Consider the following 18,435-nt stretch of genomic DNA (forward strand, 5'->3'; position numbering starts at 1 on the left):
CTCAGTGACACGAGCAGCAGGCGAGCACAGAGACAGATCTGTAGGAAACATCCAGACCCTTTTGGTGCCTTCATGTTAGGCAACAGCTGAGCAGTGGTTTTAGGCTCACAGTTCTAGATATAGGTGTGTAAATAGCAGTTAAATCCTTTCCTTCCCACAGGGAAGATGCTACCATAGCACAGCACATCAACGTTGAGCGCTGCAAGCCTCGCTCCTCAGCAGCTACGTGGCCCAGTACCCTAGAGCAGTGTGCCTGCTCTTAGCTCAAAAATTATCATTCTCGCCTGGTCTCAGTCCTTTTGGACCAGGGTGAAGCCTGCTTGAGACGGGCGTTCGGGGAGCAGCTTACTCCTTGCTTAGTTACAGCCTGGCCCAGCCGACACTGCCCCTGCCTCCCACATGTGCTGTAGCTAGCAAAGGCACTCACCTCCTCTTTCCCCCTGGCTGGCAGAACAATTTTTTTTAAACCTCCGTAAAGCAAAGCTTTGGAGCAGAGGAATTTTCCCCTGTCTCTCCTGAGCGTGCACTATGAATAGACTCCAGCCTCCAGCAGGAGTATCACGGCCCTTCATGCCTTCTTACCTCGGCCTCAAATTTAGTTATTCTGTTTAACTGGCAGATGTTTTGCAGGACATCAGAAAAGGGTATGCATATAATGGATATAACTTCCTTTCAGGGGCCTTATCTCCGCTAGGGCTCTTTTGTTCCCCTTCCTTGTCGAGATCAAACATCCACCTGGATGGAAATCCTGTGGTCTCTAGAAGGCAATGCTTCATGTGCACGGTTAGCGCACGAGGGAGGCTGATATCACACTTGCTAGATCCTTCCATGCTACAGCAAGTCTCTCCTGTAATACCTTCCGTAGTCACGCAGCTTAATGGAGATTAATGGTCTGATTTTGAAGCAGCTTAAATCTTTATGGTTTACACTGGCTTCTCACGGATTCGTGGGTGCTCTGCCTGCAGGTGAATAAAAGACCCCAGGTTTTAGATCCACACTGACTGACAGGCTTTAAACTCATCCTTCGTTAGCTACAGCAACGAGCTTGCAGCTACATTTTCCCGTTCGCTAAGCCTGTGAATGCAGAAGGTGTGCGCTGCTCTCACCCGTTCTGATCCAACAGGTCAGTGCCCATCGCGCTTCTTTAATTACCTTTCTAGCTGTTCATTACACCCAAATGTCAGGACAGAGCTTTTAAAGCTCTGGCGTAAGCAGAATAAACAGCAAAGAACAAATGCTAACCGAGCTCTACATGACTTCCACGTTCCTAGAAAAAAAAAGGAGGCTTTTCTAAATCCACACCACCGGCCCCAGACCCCACCCCCCACCCCCCCTTTAAACACAGGGGAGTATTTAACAAGTGAAATCTCTCTTTTTCAGCCCTGAGAGACAGAAAGCTGGCCTACTTATGCTACTGACTTCAGAAATACAACTTTTCATTATCCCACATCTTTTACATCATGATCTAAGGCCCTTGCATTTTAATACCACACTTTTATAGGAAGAGTTAATCAGTTTGGAAGGATCAAGGTCTAAAATGTGCAAATAAAACTGACAAAACAAAAAACTTGTTCAAACACTTTTATTTGTTAAAAAACAAAAACAAAACAAAACAAAACATATATATTTCCACAATACCTAGAGATCCCAAGTGCCAGTGCGGATGGATGTGAGAGACAGATCAGTGAATCCGACCAAAACACGCAAAGCGAGCGGGTCGGGGAGCTGCGAGGGAGGTGGGGAGGGAGACACGCACCCCGGTACACACCTGCGCCTTGCTTACAATCAGAGGAGCCTGGCTTACGTATATTTTATGACTGGTTAATGCGGCAAGTGAAAGACTACAGGGCTGAATGTAGTTAGTCTATGGAGAGCGGGGTTTTCCTGTTGCAGTGTCAACTAATATTTCCATGTATGCTCTTGGAATGCTCTCTTTTGAACTAGAAGCCCCTAAGTTGATTAATTGCCTTCATTTTCACCCTGTGAGAAAACACAGACAGGAAAACAGTTAAATATTTCCAGTGGAAAACGTACATAAATAAAACCAGGAGAAAAATCAGCGCTGGTAGTCACCACATAAAACCCCATGAGCAGCTACAGAACAATAAGGACCATATGTGGTGCAGAAAACAAATTAATTATCCCTTCCTTCTGGGAACCAGGCACACTCCTGCTGTAACTCAGACCTCTGGGGAAAATTAGGTTGTGATTTCGCATGGGGTGGATGCTGAGCTAACATGGGGCTGGGCTGCCACTGCCACCCATGTCCCGCTGCCGGCTCTGCCTGCCACCCTGCCACGCAGCTTGACACAAGCGCTTGCGCAGCCATGGAGTCAGTCGGACCAGCAGGGCTCGTTTGGGGGACTGGCAGCAGGGGGATGATGGCTGGCGGAGGGTGGGAGGTGCAAGCTGAGACTTTTGGGAGCTTCGGGCACCGTGAAGACAGCCTGAGCTTCAGAGAAGCTGAAAACTGGGGAGTTTGGGTGCTTGCAGTACTGCGGGGCTTGTGGAGCGGGCAGCCAAAGGCCGTAGGACCAAAATCATCAAGGAAATACCACGGGAGAAGCGTTCATCCTTTTGGACATCCCGTGTTGGACAGTAAGAGGTCATCATCCCTTGTTCAAGAGCTGAAATTGGCCCAGAGGCTGACACTTGACCCAGGGCTTCAAAAGGAGATAGCAGGGAGAATAAAGCAAAAGTTAAAAGAACGAATTTAAATATAGAAAAATCTATCTTGTTAGCCAAAAATCTATAGAAAAATCTAACGTAGTATCTAAGGCTCTTCTAAAGCATGGCTGCAACCAGGAGAAAGCTATTCCATGTGGTGATAAAGCTATAGGTAAGCATTAACTACCGTTTGTGTGTTTATACCCCAACACCAGCCAGCAATTTGCAGCCTGTCCCACCTGTCACTCACAGCAAATTCTTAGTCCCAAAAAAGAAAGAGGCAAAAGCAAGAACTGATGAGGTCAGGTTTTTGTCAAGGAAGTGATGGAACTGGGAATAGCGATGGGCTCCACGTGCAGCAGATCTATAACCACAGAAAACAAAGAGGAGATGGTGCCAGGGAAAACCAGTAACCCAGAAGAGCCCCTGCATGGTCTGAGAGCCCGGGGACCGCGGCATGGCCTTACCTCTCCGCCGCCGCCTGTGCTGGCTGCTGGGGCCCCCTCTCCCGCCGCCCCCGGCTGCTCGGGCGGCTGTGGCATGGCCAGGTCCTCCTGCCAAGTCACAAGCGAGACGTTTGTCCTTACCGCTGCGCACAGGGTCACTGCCTCCATCTCGAGGCTCTCTGAGCAGACCGCGCAGGGCGAGTCTGAGCATTACACACACAAATAAAATGCCAGGTTTAATAGATGGCAGATATTGCCTGAAATCCATTTTTTTGCGTGCAGCTTGTTAGAGCAAATGTCTATGAAATAGCAATTCAATTTCTTACAGTCTCATTTAGGGTCTTTTTCATACAGAGATTCCATCCTTTTTCTGAAGTTTTCTTCCCTGTCACTGAGACCAGCTTTGACTCCTTCATGTGAACAAATTTGAGAGGAACAAATAAATGTACCCAGAGTAAGACAGGCTATGCCTAGCCTTTCCCCATACTATCTTCCCTACCCTAAATACTCATCACATAGACTAATACTAATTTCAGATATAGCAGTATTGCAGTGGCATTAATGTCATGCCTCAGATAAAATGTCGTTATTAAAGGATAAGCTTTTCTTTGTGTTTGAAGTCCAAGCGTTTTCATAAGCTCTTTGGGTTCTTCCAGCTACCTGCTGACATCTTTCAGCGACCTTTCTATGCAACAAAGAAAAGATTATATTTCCAGGTAATTACTTTAAATGTGATTTGGCCACATGGGAAGTGAAGACAAAAATCTTGACCATACTGGATGTGCACAGGGGGTGGACAGAAAGCAGAAACACACCGTTGTGGAATCAGTCACAAAGAGCCAGGGGAAGCAGGAATAGCAGGACCTCTATAGTCCAGCCCCAAATCACCAGCGAACTTTGCTAAAATTACAGAGCTGCTCTGTTCCCTTTGAGCGCACATCCCCAGCACCGTTCCCAAAATTTTACTCATGAAGTCAGGGCCATCACAGAAGGAACTTGAGACACACATATTACCTACAGGGAAAGTCAATTTTACATGGAAGGGAGATGTAGAATTTGAATTTCAGTATTTTGAAAACGCAAGGCCACTGCTTTCCCTGGTGCCACTGTTGCCGCAGAGCGAATCAAATGCTCCTGTCAAACCTCCTGTAAACAGAACTTTATGCTCCATGTGTTTTGGGGGACTCCACTCTTCACTTTAAGGCATGTCCTTACTTTCCTGTCCAGTCACAACCGTTCTCATCAGTAGGAGCACACACCTGCTGCTTTTGGGACTGAATTAGGGAAGAGGAGATGACGTGAAATAAAACGGAAAAAATAGACATATTTCAAAGTTACATAGATATAACGTAGATCCCACGAAATTTAAGCTGGAAATTGGACTTCAGATCCATTTTTGGCAGGAAGGGGAGCCAGGAGACAGAAGCACTGCAACCTGGCCTCAGGATGGAGTCTGAGGCTTTAAAACACTCTACATGCATATAGGGCCATATAAAAAGGACTATACTTTATAACTCAACAGGCATGTTAGGTCAAAACAGGTAAATAGCTTCAAACGGTATTCTGAAGCTTTACAAGCAGGTTTTTTGACTTTTAGGTGGAAGGAAAAGAAACCCGCCAGGCAAGCCAACGACAATAGCTGCCACAGCAGGTGCTTCGTAGGTTTTTGCCAGTGGGGTTACCAGCTGCCACGTGAAATCACGAAGGTGAATCAAAGGCAACAACCTAAGGCGCTGAGTTGCCTTGGGAAAACTGGGGGACACCTCACAGGAACACAAGGACAAGTGCAGTGCACTGCATCTTTCTACAGGACATGATCCCCTACCTATTCTTGCTGCGGCCAGGGAGCTCAGCTCTGGTAGATGTCATGGGAACTATCAGGGAAAAGGGGATCCTTTCCTCAGGACACAGCACCCGAGAGTGATGGGTGGGCTGAAGAATCCCTGTTCAGCAATTGTGCTGCTTATTGTATCGCTTTAAATCATGCTCTCTGCCAGGACTCTGCTCCAGAAGGATAAAAGTGACTCCCACCTATTTTTAGAAAGGGAAGCAACCATGTTGCTGGAGAGTGTTTCTAAACTGTGTTTCAGGAACCAGCACAATGGCAGGATGAAGAGGTGTCAGGCTGTGTTAGGGATGTTGCCTCACAGCCTTTTTCTCACACGCTTCCCACCCTGCCCAGAATAGCGAGCACGAGTTGAGGAAGGGTTGCATTCTTCAGCGGGGCGTTAGCCGGCTGGGGATTTCGGTGACTAGATGGGAAACCAATATACAGGAGGACCGTGCGATATAAGGGTCTTCATTTTGGATGAAGAGCCAGAAATTCCTGGGTACCAACCCCAGCTATAACACTGACTCATGGCATGATGCTGGGAAAGAAACAAGGGTGAGAAATCCAGCTTCTCTGGAGGACAGCTATAACTGTGCCATTCCGTTCTGTGTTCATCTCTGCATTAAAAGGGATAAAATGTTCTAAGGGAAAGGCATGTTGCAACTATGAAGTAATTAGCAACGCTCCTCCTGCTCTTAAACAGCAAGCAGATCTCTTTTCCCCCCTCAGGGATTATGTACTCTCTCCAAAAAAAGTATTTTAAATGGAAAAAAACTGATTTAGTGTGTTATGGGCTGCTTTCTTCTGTTTTTTTGGGGGCAAGTTGAATCTTTTTGGATAGAGAAGAGAGAAAAACAATGTAGCTTAACATAATAGTTAAGTGAAACACAAGACCTTAGAATTCATTACGGGAATACTATAGAAATTTTAAAATATCTTTTTGTGTATAAAAATACATTTGTATATAGAACATATACACTATAGAGGATATATATATATAAAATTCAGTATTTCACTAAGGTTATGAAACACAGTTACATGTTCAGATAACACTAATGAAAATCTTGACAAATTAGGGTGTGCCGTTTATAAAAATATTCCCGCGCAATGTTAAGAGGACTTAAACAGAGTGTACTATAGGCTTCTGGCTTCAGATATTTTAATACGTTTTTTCAAAAAAAGATTTTTAAAGTCCACAGATTTTGCAAAAAAAATTGCAATCTGATTCTTTAGGTTTGTCTGTTTCACAGATTCTATGAAATTCCTTTTTTCAGCTCAGTGCCTGTGTTTTATGTTCTGCTGGCTGAGTCCATATGTGAAAAGGAATTTATATTTTTATCCACATCATGTTATAGGCCAGTGATTTTTTTTTCCCACTACCCCCAAAAATCCCGAGATAAACAACCTTATCAAGATTATCTTTCCTATCTAACAAAGAAAGCATACAGAATCTAAATATTGGATGCTGGAACATTACTTATCAAAACCTCAACAAATTCACTGGCAAGCAAGATTTCTTTATTATTATTATTATTATTTTAAGGCTGTGAAACCGGAGAGGTTCTCTGGCAACCTAATCTGCTACAAATTTAACAGCCTGCAATGAGACATCAATTGCATAAGGCGGAGAAGGGTTCAGCCCCCTGTAGTGCTCTTGACCTTGGGTGCTGGAGCAAAAGCAATGCTGCTTGGCAGCATCCCCGAACCACTCCCTTGTTAGTCCTCAGGCAACCTGACAGGTCCCATGGACGGGCTGTCCTGGGCGGGTTTCGGGCTCAATGTGCTCAGAGTGATGCTGACAGCTCTGACTAAGAGGTTAACCCGTGATTAAAGCGAGTGGACCCACCGGCAGGCGCGCATGATACCTGCCTTACCCTACAAATCCAGGTGGACTCTTGGGGTCGCTTTGTTTTCATCCACCTCACAGACAGACTTTCTTAGGGTTTCCTGGGGCTGCTTATACAAATAATATGTATTTAATAATGTTTACATTATTATCCGATGGGATTACTGGGGCACAACCTTTAGCCACGAAGCGCACACATGCACACCGAGTCTTGTAGACTTCAAGGCTTCACCAGTGCCACTGACACAGCTGTTCTGCATCTGAAAAATGTACACCTGGATGCACTAAGGAGACTGAGAGGGAAGCACAGAAAAAGTGCCTGTAGGCAGAGTACCCCACTCCACGCTGCTTTTGCAGTCTTCCTTGCTCCATGGGATGCTGGAGGATACCACTGGGATGCATCACTGCATCAGTGAAGTACAGTGAAGCTTGAATACAAAGGGGAAGAATTTTGACTGTTTATTCTACTGAGTTGCAAGGTAGTTCAGCTGTTGATGTCCCAGCTCCTCCTGCTTAGCAGCTTTGCCCTCGGTGGCCTCTGATGCCCTTGGTTGCTCTCTTCTACTGCCACTTGCCCTGCCCAAACTAACTCAAACAAAGAGGTCACTCATCAGTTTCTGCTTCTAATTCCTTTGGTGTGACTGTCTTAGCATCAGTGGTGTCGCAGGGTTTAAGCGAACAGAATTAAGGCCACGAACATCAACTGTTTGCATTCAAAATGTGCGGCTGTTACGAAAGCGATAAGCTGTGGTACGGGCGCAGTACACGTGCGCCAGATCAAGCGCAGAGAGAAACGATGTGATCCAACGGACACACCCGGCAGTTGCACGTAACTGACAACTGCTCAAATCATTCATGGAGTGAAATAAAAATAAAAAGGATCAAACCCAATTCAAAGTGACAGAGCCATGAACTGACAACTAAACCATATAAAAACTGACAAGGCAAATAGATCTAAAGGGAAGAGCTAGGTGGAGGGTGTAGGGAAGCATCAGCTCCGGGGGAAATACCTCCAGTCCCTGAGGGATATTTTGTGAAAGAGAGAGTGTGTGTGTGTACATACATGTGCTTGTTCCCAACCACGTGGTGTCTGCAATGCAGCAAACTTTGTGCTGTGTCATGCAGATGAAGAATTAATCCTCTTCTAAGACAGGGGTATTTAGTGGATGGTTATCTCACTGAAATCTCTTAATATTCACCCCAGGGACTGGCATGGGTGCACAGCCACAGAAAAAACACATTACCGATAGGTCTTGTTCCTTTGTGTATCAGAAAAATTGTGGAGGGTTTATAATCTTTTAAGTTATGTATTTTTTAGTTAATCCTTAAAAACTCCTCCAAATCAGTCAACGCCATCTTGTATTCAGTTAGCAGTGACCAGGCCAGTGCCAAAGCCCTACTAGATGACACCAACACTACTCAAGGTTGCTCTCACCTGGCGCTTGGCACCCCTCCACGCGGTAGAGTTACTTCAGCCCCATTTTCTTCTGCCTGGCTCCGAATGCTCCCACCGAGGAAAGCAAGGAGCAGCGGGCTGCCAACCGCCCCATGTGTGTCCATATTTCAGTGCCTGCCACGTTCCACAAAGGGCTGAGTTCTTCCCCATGGCCAAAGTCACCGTCTGATACACCCGCAGGGCTCAGCCGCCCTGCAGCTGCTGCCCCGAGCAAAACTTAATCCAGAATCCTTAGAGTTCTCTGCTCCTTGCTAGTATGTGCCTGCCGCTGATCCCCGCTGTCAGATGCACAGATGAAATGTCAACAAGCTCTCCGTAATTGACATTAATACTGGGAACGCTCAGCTGGGGACGTGCCTCGTAGGCCACTCGACTCCCCAGATTTGAGTCAGCCCGTGGCACTGCTCAGTGCCATGCATTCACACACATCCCCTGGGCTTTGGACAACCCTTCCATAAAGTCAGCAGGGAACAACACTGGACATAGTTGAAAACAGAAATAAGACATTAGCAAATGCTGTTTGCGATTAGAAAGGAGGAGGACTGGATATAACAGCTCTCTCAGACTTCAGCGGCTGAAACACTTGTGTATATTTCCAGGATATATATTGCATATATTATGCAAAATTATAACAGTAGGTATGTATTTTTTTAAACATCTAACTGCTACACCTTATCACTCTTCTCAGTGTATCTCCAGTGGGTCTCTCGCATGCAGTACAGTGCCCGGTGCTGCTCTTGGCAGCCTCTGGCTGTGTTTCCATTAGCAAGTTATGCAGCACAATAGGAGCAGAGAAAACAGCTGGTGCCAAGAGCCCAGCACAACCCCTCCACTCCAGTCAGAGCCCTCCCTCTGGAGCAGCTCTGGCTCCGTGGCATTAACCGTTAGCAGTTGGGATGCACTCAGTGTGCACATGGAGCTCAATCTTCCGTGTCATTGCTATCCAAAAAGTATCTAGCGGATGCAACTGAAGTGTGGAGAGTGAGGATGACTACAAGATCCGCACTGCTAATCCAAGCTGAACTAAACCAGTGGAGTAATGACCCCTCTCTTTCCCAGAAGGAAGCGTTCTGTCTAGATCTCTTTCCTCTGTGACTTCTTTTGCCTTGCTTTTCTCCTCCCGCTTTCATTCTGCTGCCCACATCTGCTATCCAGCCTGACACTGTGATACTGTATCCAAAGAAATTTCCCTCATTTAGCCTACCCTTTTTTATTTCTTGATCAAACCCTATTTTAACTCCAAGCAGGCAGACGTCAACAGAAGATGCCAGAACAGTTCAGAAGCTTAATACTTTAACCCTCTGGAAAACCCACAGCTTTTTTTACATTGCCTGCAGTCTGCATAACCTAGAACTATTACTAGGGTGAAGGAATCACTGATTTTCTAAGGGACTCCCTGCACAAGGATGGAAACGGAAAACATCTAACTGGTTTGAGCTCTGAAATTATCACCTTTAAATTGTAGCTCATCAGTCTTTGGGGGGGGGGCTCACTTAGGATGAAAGGGGAAGAGGATTGCTGCTGCTCAGTCCTTGCCAGACGGAGAGACAGTTTGGTATCTGCAAGATGGATTCCTACCATCAGCAAATTCCTAGCTCTCCCGGGTCAACTACCCCATGCCCCATGGAGTTAGGAATCACTGTTTGCACTCCTGCAGCCGAACTGCCGTGTCCTGTGGGAATAGAGATTAATCTTATCCCAAGAGCTTAGCAGAAATTCTGTATCTGCCCTTTTCACATGCTTTCAGGAGGACATTTTGCGTCACTTGTAGCTGGTGTTCTCCTCTTTTGTTAGGCTATTCTCTCAGGATTTATATGGCATGTAGAAGTTTTGTTTCACATCACAATGTGTTTACGTGCAGGTCAGGAAGTTCATCAGCCAGCCATCTGAACAATTAAAACAATTTTGGCCTCGCTTTGCTTTGATTCTGGGTTTGGGTTTGCTGTGACTCATCTAACTCATGTCGCTATCAATGCCACGGCCCACAGCTCTCTGAAGAGGGGAAACGCAGCCAGGCTTACCAAAGAGCTGCCAAATATTATCCCAACGTCCCGTACAATCGCTTGCTGTTCGTTACCACTCAGTGAAAGCACCTTTCCTAATTATCAGCTTTGCCTTCATCTAGGGAGTTGTTCTGATCCTTCACATGCCCCTTAATCCCCTCAATTTGAAGCAACACGGTTTGTCAAATCAGGCTGGAGGACAGAAGATGCCTTGTCCGAATCTGGCTTAATCCGCGGACAATTTGGGTCACGAGGCCTTTATCAACAAGCGATTGGTGGCTGTCAAAATCAGCAGCGGGCAGAGCGGGAGGGTCGGGCTCCCCGCCGGGACCGGCTTTGCCTGAGCTGCTGCTGCCCTCTGCCGCCCGCGGGGCTGCCGGGGGCCCACGCTCCCACCGAGCTCCCACACCTTCACGCCCGCCACCCCACAGCTCCCGCTCCCACCGAGCTCCCACACCTTCACGCCCGCCACCCCACAGCTCCCGCTCCCACCGAGCTCCCACACCTTCACGCCCGCCACCCCACAGCTCCCGCTCCCACCGAGCTCCCACACCTTCACGCCCGCCACCCCACAGCTCCCGCTCCCACCGAGCTCCCACACCTTCACGCCCGCCACCCCACAGCTCCCGCTCCCACCGAGCTCCCACACCTTCGCGCCCGCCACCCCACAGCTCCCGCTCCCACCGAGCTCCCACACCTTCGCGCCCGCCACCCCACAGCTCCCGCTCCCACCGAGCTCCCACACCTTCGCGCCCGCCACCCCACAGCTCCCGCTCCCACCGAGCTCCCACACCTTCGCGCCCGCCACCCCACAGCTCCCGCTCCGGCCAGGTGCTCGCTGCCGCCTGCCCGCATTTCTGCTCAAGTCCCTGGGAAAAACGCTTTCCACATTCACAAGAAAACAGGGAGCCAGGCTCTTGGCAGCAGTGCCCGCTGATGGGACAAGAGGCGATGGGCACAAATTGCTTAATGTCTCTGTCTGAACACGAGAAAACACTTTTTTTTCTTTCCTGTGAGAATGGTCAGACACCGGCACAGGCTACCCGTGGATATCATGGAGTCTCCCTCCATGGAGATACGCAACACCCAGCTGGACACCGTAGCGGGCAACCTGCTCTCAGTGATGCCAAGGAGGCTGGACTAGATGATCTGGAGTAGTCCCTTCCAAACTAAACAGTTCTGCAGTTGTATTAGCCATCACACAATAATTCGTATTAGCCATCATACAATAATATTCAGCATTATACAAAAGCAGGTATTGCTGAAAACCTCTCACTGAATACGAAAAACCATCGACTGTAAATGTTTGCAAGCATTTTAAGTGTAATCCAAAGACAATTCTTCTGCCCCGCACATCACCAAAGAAACACACATACCTTTTTTACGACTCCTGTAGTGGCCACAATGGTCTCTGCTCCTTCTACAGTCTTGTTTGCCACTGTGTTCACGCTGGCTACAACAGCTTCTCCCACCACGTTGGCCTGCTCTTTGGTCTTCTCAGCAACTGGGGTTTCAACAAAAGCAGAAAGTCAACAAGCTAGGCACTGGCAAAAGGCAGTCATGTTCACAGGGACAACAGAACGATTGCACCGAGGTAAGAGAGGAAATCGGCCCTGCTACAGTCCCTATTTGGATTTTTTATAAGCGATCGCATCTGAATTTAAATCATGTTTGTGAGGGTTTTGTCTGACTCAAAATGCTGCCCGGAGAGCAGCACTGCAGCCTGTCAGTCTTCGCAGGCAACTGGAGAATGAAAAATTCACTGTAAGATACTAAGAGACAATCGTGCAAATAAGGCATTTTGCATTGCAGGCACGCATGACCTCTCTCTGGGTACCTTCTGTTTGACTTAATACACCTGGGCAGAAAACCCAAAAAGTAATCATCATGAAATTCTCCAGGGCAAGGATCCATTCATCTCTGCACAGCAGTCTCCCAAAAGACCACAGCTTTGGCTCGACAGGATGTTCTGTAATAAATCTCCGCATGCTGGGCAGAACTCCCGACATTGTCAAACGTCTAAATTGCAGTGAACCATCTGAGTCTGCCAAGTAACGTTTGCTAGGTATTTCTGACCTGCTCGACCGATATTTTCTCCCACCCATGTGCACTGCCAATACCAGACCCTGACCCACCACTCCTGGCAAGCCTCCTCCATTCATCAAATGGAAGGTCACGCAGCTCAGCGGTGTCCCCCACTGACGTTCCATTTGGCAGGAGCGATCGCCTTATCAAGAGGGCCAGCAGCACATCACAGATTTCCACATCTCTCTCAGGGCTGTGCTCTTACCTGAGGTCACACTTTGCACTACGCCTTCCTTGGTTTTGGTACCTGTGAAAGGAAACACAAGGTCCATCAGTGCGACAGGGCAAAGAACCCCTTGGTTTCTGGACATGGACAAGGACAGCTTTCTGCTCTTACAAGGTGCAGCAAGGAGCCGTGGTGCTGCCAGCACCTTCCTGCTAAGACATGAGCCATTTGTAGAGCCCGAAGAAGGGACCAGCTTCTTTCCCCAATAAAGCCAACGAGTACCTTTGTGTCGGGAGTTGGATAACTTCAGCTGCAAAGTGTCTGGAGGTGCCTAGATCTAAAAAATCTTGATTATACCATGCTGAAGTACAAAAAATTGACCCTGAAATATTTCCAAAATGAACAGTTGAGTGGAGGTAAAGCAGTGCTGAGCTGATTTTTAAAATGAATGTATATTAAGTCATCTCATAAAATCTCACCTACTTCAGTCTTTCAAGACAAGGAGTCGCATCTGTGACTCTCCCCTGCATTTTGGCAGGTTACTTGGCTGCAATGGTCATTTAAAGCTCATTCTGTACCTGTAATAAAGACTCTGGAGAAACCTGAGGCTGAATTTATAGAACCACCATCCACTTGCTACATACCTGCTTACTAGATTCCAGTTTCAGTGCCTCAGCCTGCTTGCAGTGATACACAGAATGCAGATGTTTTTATCGCACGTTATGAAAGCACACCATATGTATGCTTACATTGTAATTTATCTTGCTGTTCTCTAGGCTAACAGGATGTGAGGGCATTCAGTTTGCAACGCAAATAGCCCTTAAGGAATAATTAATCTCTGCGGTTTTCCTCCAAGCCTGAAGTGACTTTCTATACATCCCTTCTATTTGCATACTGCAGCACGTACATTAAATCATACAGTAGGTGGGCAGCCCCACATAACTAGACGCTTTTCCACACTACAAAAATAAAGGAACAAATTAATCTCTGTTGGGAGTTAAATAAACGCAACCCAGAAGGTGCCACTGGTCCCACTACTGTATTTTGTACATCATCTGCATCTATACAGGCTCTTTTCAGGTTTCCCAGACTGATAAAAGAAAAGGATTTTTTATGGCCAGCTGTCAAAATGACAGAAATAGAGCACCAGACAGATCTTTTACTCCAGAGGTACTACAGCATCCATGGGTGTGGTGGGAGCAATCAGCTACCAACCACTCATTAAACAGCCTGAAAAGCAAAACAGGTGCAGCACCCTGATAGCAACAGATCCAGCCCAGCACTGTTCTGCCTGATACATGTCATGTATTATTGAATGTAATTCTCAATTGTTGATTTATTTTGGTGGTTGCAATTGTTGCCTGGGGCAAAGCAAAGCTGTTCTACTACAATATGCCCTTAACATTTCACTCCACCCTCCTGAACTGTGTTAAAACTGAAGTCTTCATGCTTTCCACTTGTTACTGCTTTAAACTGCAGTTCCTAATGGTGCACGATACGCATGCACTGCTGTAGCCTGGATTTAATAATGATGCCCGTCATACAGAAATGTGTACAGAAGCACAGCAGAGAGCAGAGCAGATGCAAGTCTCAAGCCATGAGCGTGAGCTCCTGAATGAGCCAAACGCACACAGTTCAATTCAGACGCCCTCCTGCTCCAGCTTCACTCCCAGTGCCATGCCAGTAAAAGACTGCCACAATACTGATTTGACATGCAAGATTTTGTCACATCAGGTGCAGATGCTCAGCCCTTTGCAGTTTTTTGGTCAAAGAGCAGTTGTTAGGTAAACAAAGTCTGTATTTTGCTGTACTAGCCTCGCATACGTTTTTAGTTTTGCAGTGAGTGTGCTTAGTGGGACAAGAACTGTACTTCTGTGTATTTTTTTTACCAGACTTTTGCTTTAAGATGACTATTCTGGCTCAGTTCTTTTGCAGGGGGAGGGGTGCAGGTGGGTACCATCTTTTCTGATGGAAAACCATTCCAGAAAGGAGGGATACGGGCAGACAAAAAACCCACTCGAATCCACGACAGAAGCAACGGCATTGGGAAGTGCCACCGCTGCAGCCTGGGGAGAGCTTGCCTCATCTTCCGAACCCAGCCTCCCGGCCACACCCAATGACTCAGGCTCAGCATCCATTATGCACCACATGAAACCTGACCTTCCGGCCGGCTGGTACCCTTGCCAGCAACCCACATCTGTTGAATCAGAAAGCAATCACCTGATGCTCAATCTCATTTCACTCATTAGTCCTTGCCAGCATGCAGCTTGTGTACACAGAATTAAAAGTGCACGCATCCTGCCTCTCCAGAGTGCTGCAAGTCATCTGAAACAGCTTTGGTGTCACAAGGGTGTGACCAAGGTGGTGGAGAGCCGCGCAGTGGGAAAAGGTTTAGAGTAGAAAAGGATATTATGGTGTGCTGCAAGTCCTGCAGGAGTTCGTGCTGGAGTCCCTTCCTTGGGGCGACATGTGTAGTCAAAAGCTGTTCTGGAAAACTAGAAGTGCGTTCTTTGTTGAGGCTTCCTGAACTACAGTATTAAGCAGTACTAATTACCTTATACTCAATACTCAGATGCAGCTTTGCATTAACTTTGCTAACAAACTTCAGCATCACTCATCCCCCTGTTCAAACCAAATAAAAAAAGACAGCCCATTGAATCAACCGCTGGATATACATTAACTGCGCAAGGATGCACTCCCACTTTGGTACACCCCGAGACTGTTACCATTCGGAGAGCAGACTGTGATTTTGCTAACTGCAAAGGTGGCCCGTGCTACGGGATTTCTCCCTCTCTTTTCGTGCACCCTCTTCTCTGCCCTACCCGTTCAGCAAGCCACGTGGCAGGGCAGGAGCATCCCAGGCTCACGACTGCCCCGGCGATGGCAGCATCTGTAACCAGCCCAGCTGTGAACCGCATTGCAGTGTTAGCACAGGAGGGAGGCATCTCCAGCTCTGGCACAGGTTGTGGGAACTAAACCTGCATGGCTCAGAGGGGAGGGACGAGGTGGCCGCAGTGCCCCGATGACACTGCTCCAGGCAGATGCCTCTGAACAAGCATTATTTTTTTCTCCTGGGGCTGCAGCAAGTGACTCACCAGATGTGGTGGTTGTTACCAGACATCTGGAATCCTCCTTGGAGAGTCAGCAAGGAGTTAACGCAAACCTGAATAAGTGTCAGGGATCCACTTCATCCATCCCAGGTTTTGGGTTTTTTTTCCTCCCTTTCCTGATGTTCTGAAAAGACCCTCAAGCTTTTATACAAGTATTATTTTCTCCTATAACAGCAGCCAAACATTCAGGTTGCGTCACATAACGCTCTAGACCAAGCTGCTTCCTTCTGGAAAGGAAGGAGCAGGAAAGGAACAGTTCAGTTCTCTGATTAACCCTTCATGTGGCACAGAGAAACGGCAGCACAAACAACAGACTAATCATTCCAGTTTTAATCGATATACCTGGCCTCCACCTTCTCTGCTTATTTAGGAAATGATTCCCTGAGCTAATCAGCATCTGGCCTTTACTTTTCCTGCCTGTGCAAGACTGAATTTTGCCTGAAAGGCTGAGCAGCCCCCAGTATGCAACAGGAACTGAATCAGCCCCAAGGCAGAGTACTATCCAGTGCATGACTGGGCAGGAATTGGCGGTATACCAATAATCCAAAACAAACAAACAAATTGGGGAAAAAAAAAAAAAAAAAAAAAGGAGAAAGCACTTAACCTTTCCCTTGATCCTTATTTGATCCTCATTGAGAGATTTACGTTTTAAGAAAGCTTTTAGAAAACTTCGTTGAAGAGGTTAGAATCTCATAAGCAGACTGCACCTCATGGCTATGCAAAAATGAAAGCCAGGTCACAGTATGGAGACATACAACATGACTGAACAGAGATGTTAGGACTTATGTATAAAATTTGGAATAACCCTTTCTGACATCACTCAGACTAGGCAGCAGCTGGAGCAGTAGCAATGCCACAATTTGACACCTACATGTGACGTTTTGCAGACTGGTGTTTCAATTACTGTACTTAGTTTAATTATTTACAGGGATGCTGTTTACCTTTTTTCTTGGGAGTCAGCTTCAAATTGAAATGTGAACTGTTACATCTGTTCATTTACAGCATGCCAAGAGCTGAGTATTTAAAAATTTGGGATGAAGACCTTACCAGACCTGTTACATGTAAAATCTGTATTTCATTTATGATGTACAAGTACGTAGCTGTAGCTATTGTCAACAGAGCTGTTTTAAATATAGCAGCTACATACAGCTGTGGATGGTGCAGCACGATAACAGGAAGAGCCTGCATGTAAACTTTCCTGCTAAAAAAAAACCCTCTCCCACATCTAGCAGACATAAAAAGCTGCGTGAAGTACAGTAATCAGCAGCAAGGTTATCAGTCTTGGGAACCTAAGACTTTGTAGGTTTTATAGTATCTGGAATAGCCGACCATCCAGCCATATAATTGCATGTGCTAGATAGTGGAGATAGCGGGTTTCAAGGGTGACCTTCAAAGGGAAGGTTTCTGAAACAGCACATTAACTGCGCGAGGTCTCCAGGCAGGACATCAGACGTGCTGTTTTCCAGATCCTATCCTTTAGGGAAAATGAATCCGAGCGTCTCTTGTAAAGCAAGATTAACGCATGCATAGGGAACGAAACAGGTCGGTAAACAAGAGGGGATTTCAGGATAAAATGGTACGTTTGTGGGGGAAACAGATGCATCCTGCAACCCCCAGTTAATAACGCTGCTAGCTTCTCTCGGGGACCTCCTCAGCGTGTCTCAGTGTAGAGGTGAGGCGGAGACCAGCAGTGCTCAGATGCTTGGAGCATGACTGACTCCCCCTGCAATCAGTGAGCAGTCAGAACAGAAACCTTCCACCTGGGCACCTGCTCCTTAACATTGCATTAGTCCTGCCTCCCCTCAGGCAGTATCTTGAGTCTATGTATAATTTACAGCCGGGGAAACTGAGGCACGGGCAGGATGTGGCACCCCAGGCTTACATGGCCACTCTGTGACAGAGCTGAGGATGTTATCCAGACCTCCTGATGTTCACTCCCAAGCTTTAGCCACAATATAATTTCCCCAGACTTTCCCAGAGACAGTCTATGCGGCAGTCTGTGCTCAAATGTAGATTGAAAATTGTTCTCTCTTACCTACATACATCACCCCTTCTTTAGTCTTCTCTGCAGCCTCCGTCACCCCCTGCTTGGTCTTTTCTGCAGCAGCCACCACACCTTCTTTAGCAATGGAGAAACCTTTCTTAAAGACATCCATTCTTGTTGCTTGCTAGGGTAATACCTGGGTGATGTGAGTGAGGGACAGCAGCAGAAAGCACCTCAAGACTGGGACTGCAATATGCAGCCTCACCCTCGGCAGATACTCTGTTTCTCTGCCGGTCTCTGCCTTTCCTCTTACTTCTCCGCTGGACGAAGGCAGTGTGGCAAACCTCGCAGCTCTTGCCGGCTCTTATTGATGAAGTGTGCTGCAGTGTAGCCAATGCCTGTGAACAGCTGATACTGAAATATTAATGATATGGATCTGCTCGGGAAGATTTAAGAAGGGAGGGGGGAGAGGACGATGGCATCAGTAGGTAAGGGACTGTCTGGAAAATTTCCAGACAGATAAAGCTTTTAAGATGTGCTGCAATGCTCTCACTCAAGGATGCTTTCATGTGAAGAGGGAGACTTTTTATCTGAGGAGCTGAGATCCTGAAAGGGCATCTCCCCGGGGGTGCAGCAGGAGGCAAACACAAGCTCTCCAGGGTTCCCGGGGGGGGGGGGGGGGGGGGGGGGGGGGGGCACATAAAGCTGGTAGTGTTTCTAGCAAACAGGGTCAGGTTTCTTCGTACCAGAACCCACTTTGCACAAAACAGTAACGAGGACATTATTTCTAGTAAATACCAAGAGAAAAAGGGAACCAGCTAAGGCTTGGTGCTCAAGTGAA

The 18,435-nt window shown here is 47.1% G+C and overlaps 1 protein-coding gene across 1 annotated transcript; it reads right to left on the reverse strand.

Moving 5' to 3' along the window:
* Positions 1-1,565: 1,565 nt before the first annotated feature.
* On the reverse strand, positions 1,566-17,968 carry SNCG (synuclein gamma). The gene is made up of 5 exons (XM_037400765.1): positions 17,646-17,968; positions 12,540-12,581; positions 11,626-11,753; positions 3,135-3,221; positions 1,566-1,980 (listed from the first exon to the last, which is right to left on the reverse strand). Exons 1-5 carry the CDS (start codon positions 17,764-17,766, stop codon positions 1,960-1,962), a joined length of 399 nt encoding a protein of 132 aa, XP_037256662.1. The 5' UTR covers positions 17,767-17,968; the 3' UTR covers positions 1,566-1,959.
* Between the last annotated feature and the right edge of the window lie 467 nt (positions 17,969-18,435).

This window comes from Falco rusticolus, chromosome 9, assembly GCF_015220075.1.
Source record: "Falco rusticolus isolate bFalRus1 chromosome 9, bFalRus1.pri, whole genome shotgun sequence".
In the NCBI taxonomy this organism is placed as follows: Eukaryota; Metazoa; Chordata; class Aves; order Falconiformes; family Falconidae; genus Falco; species Falco rusticolus.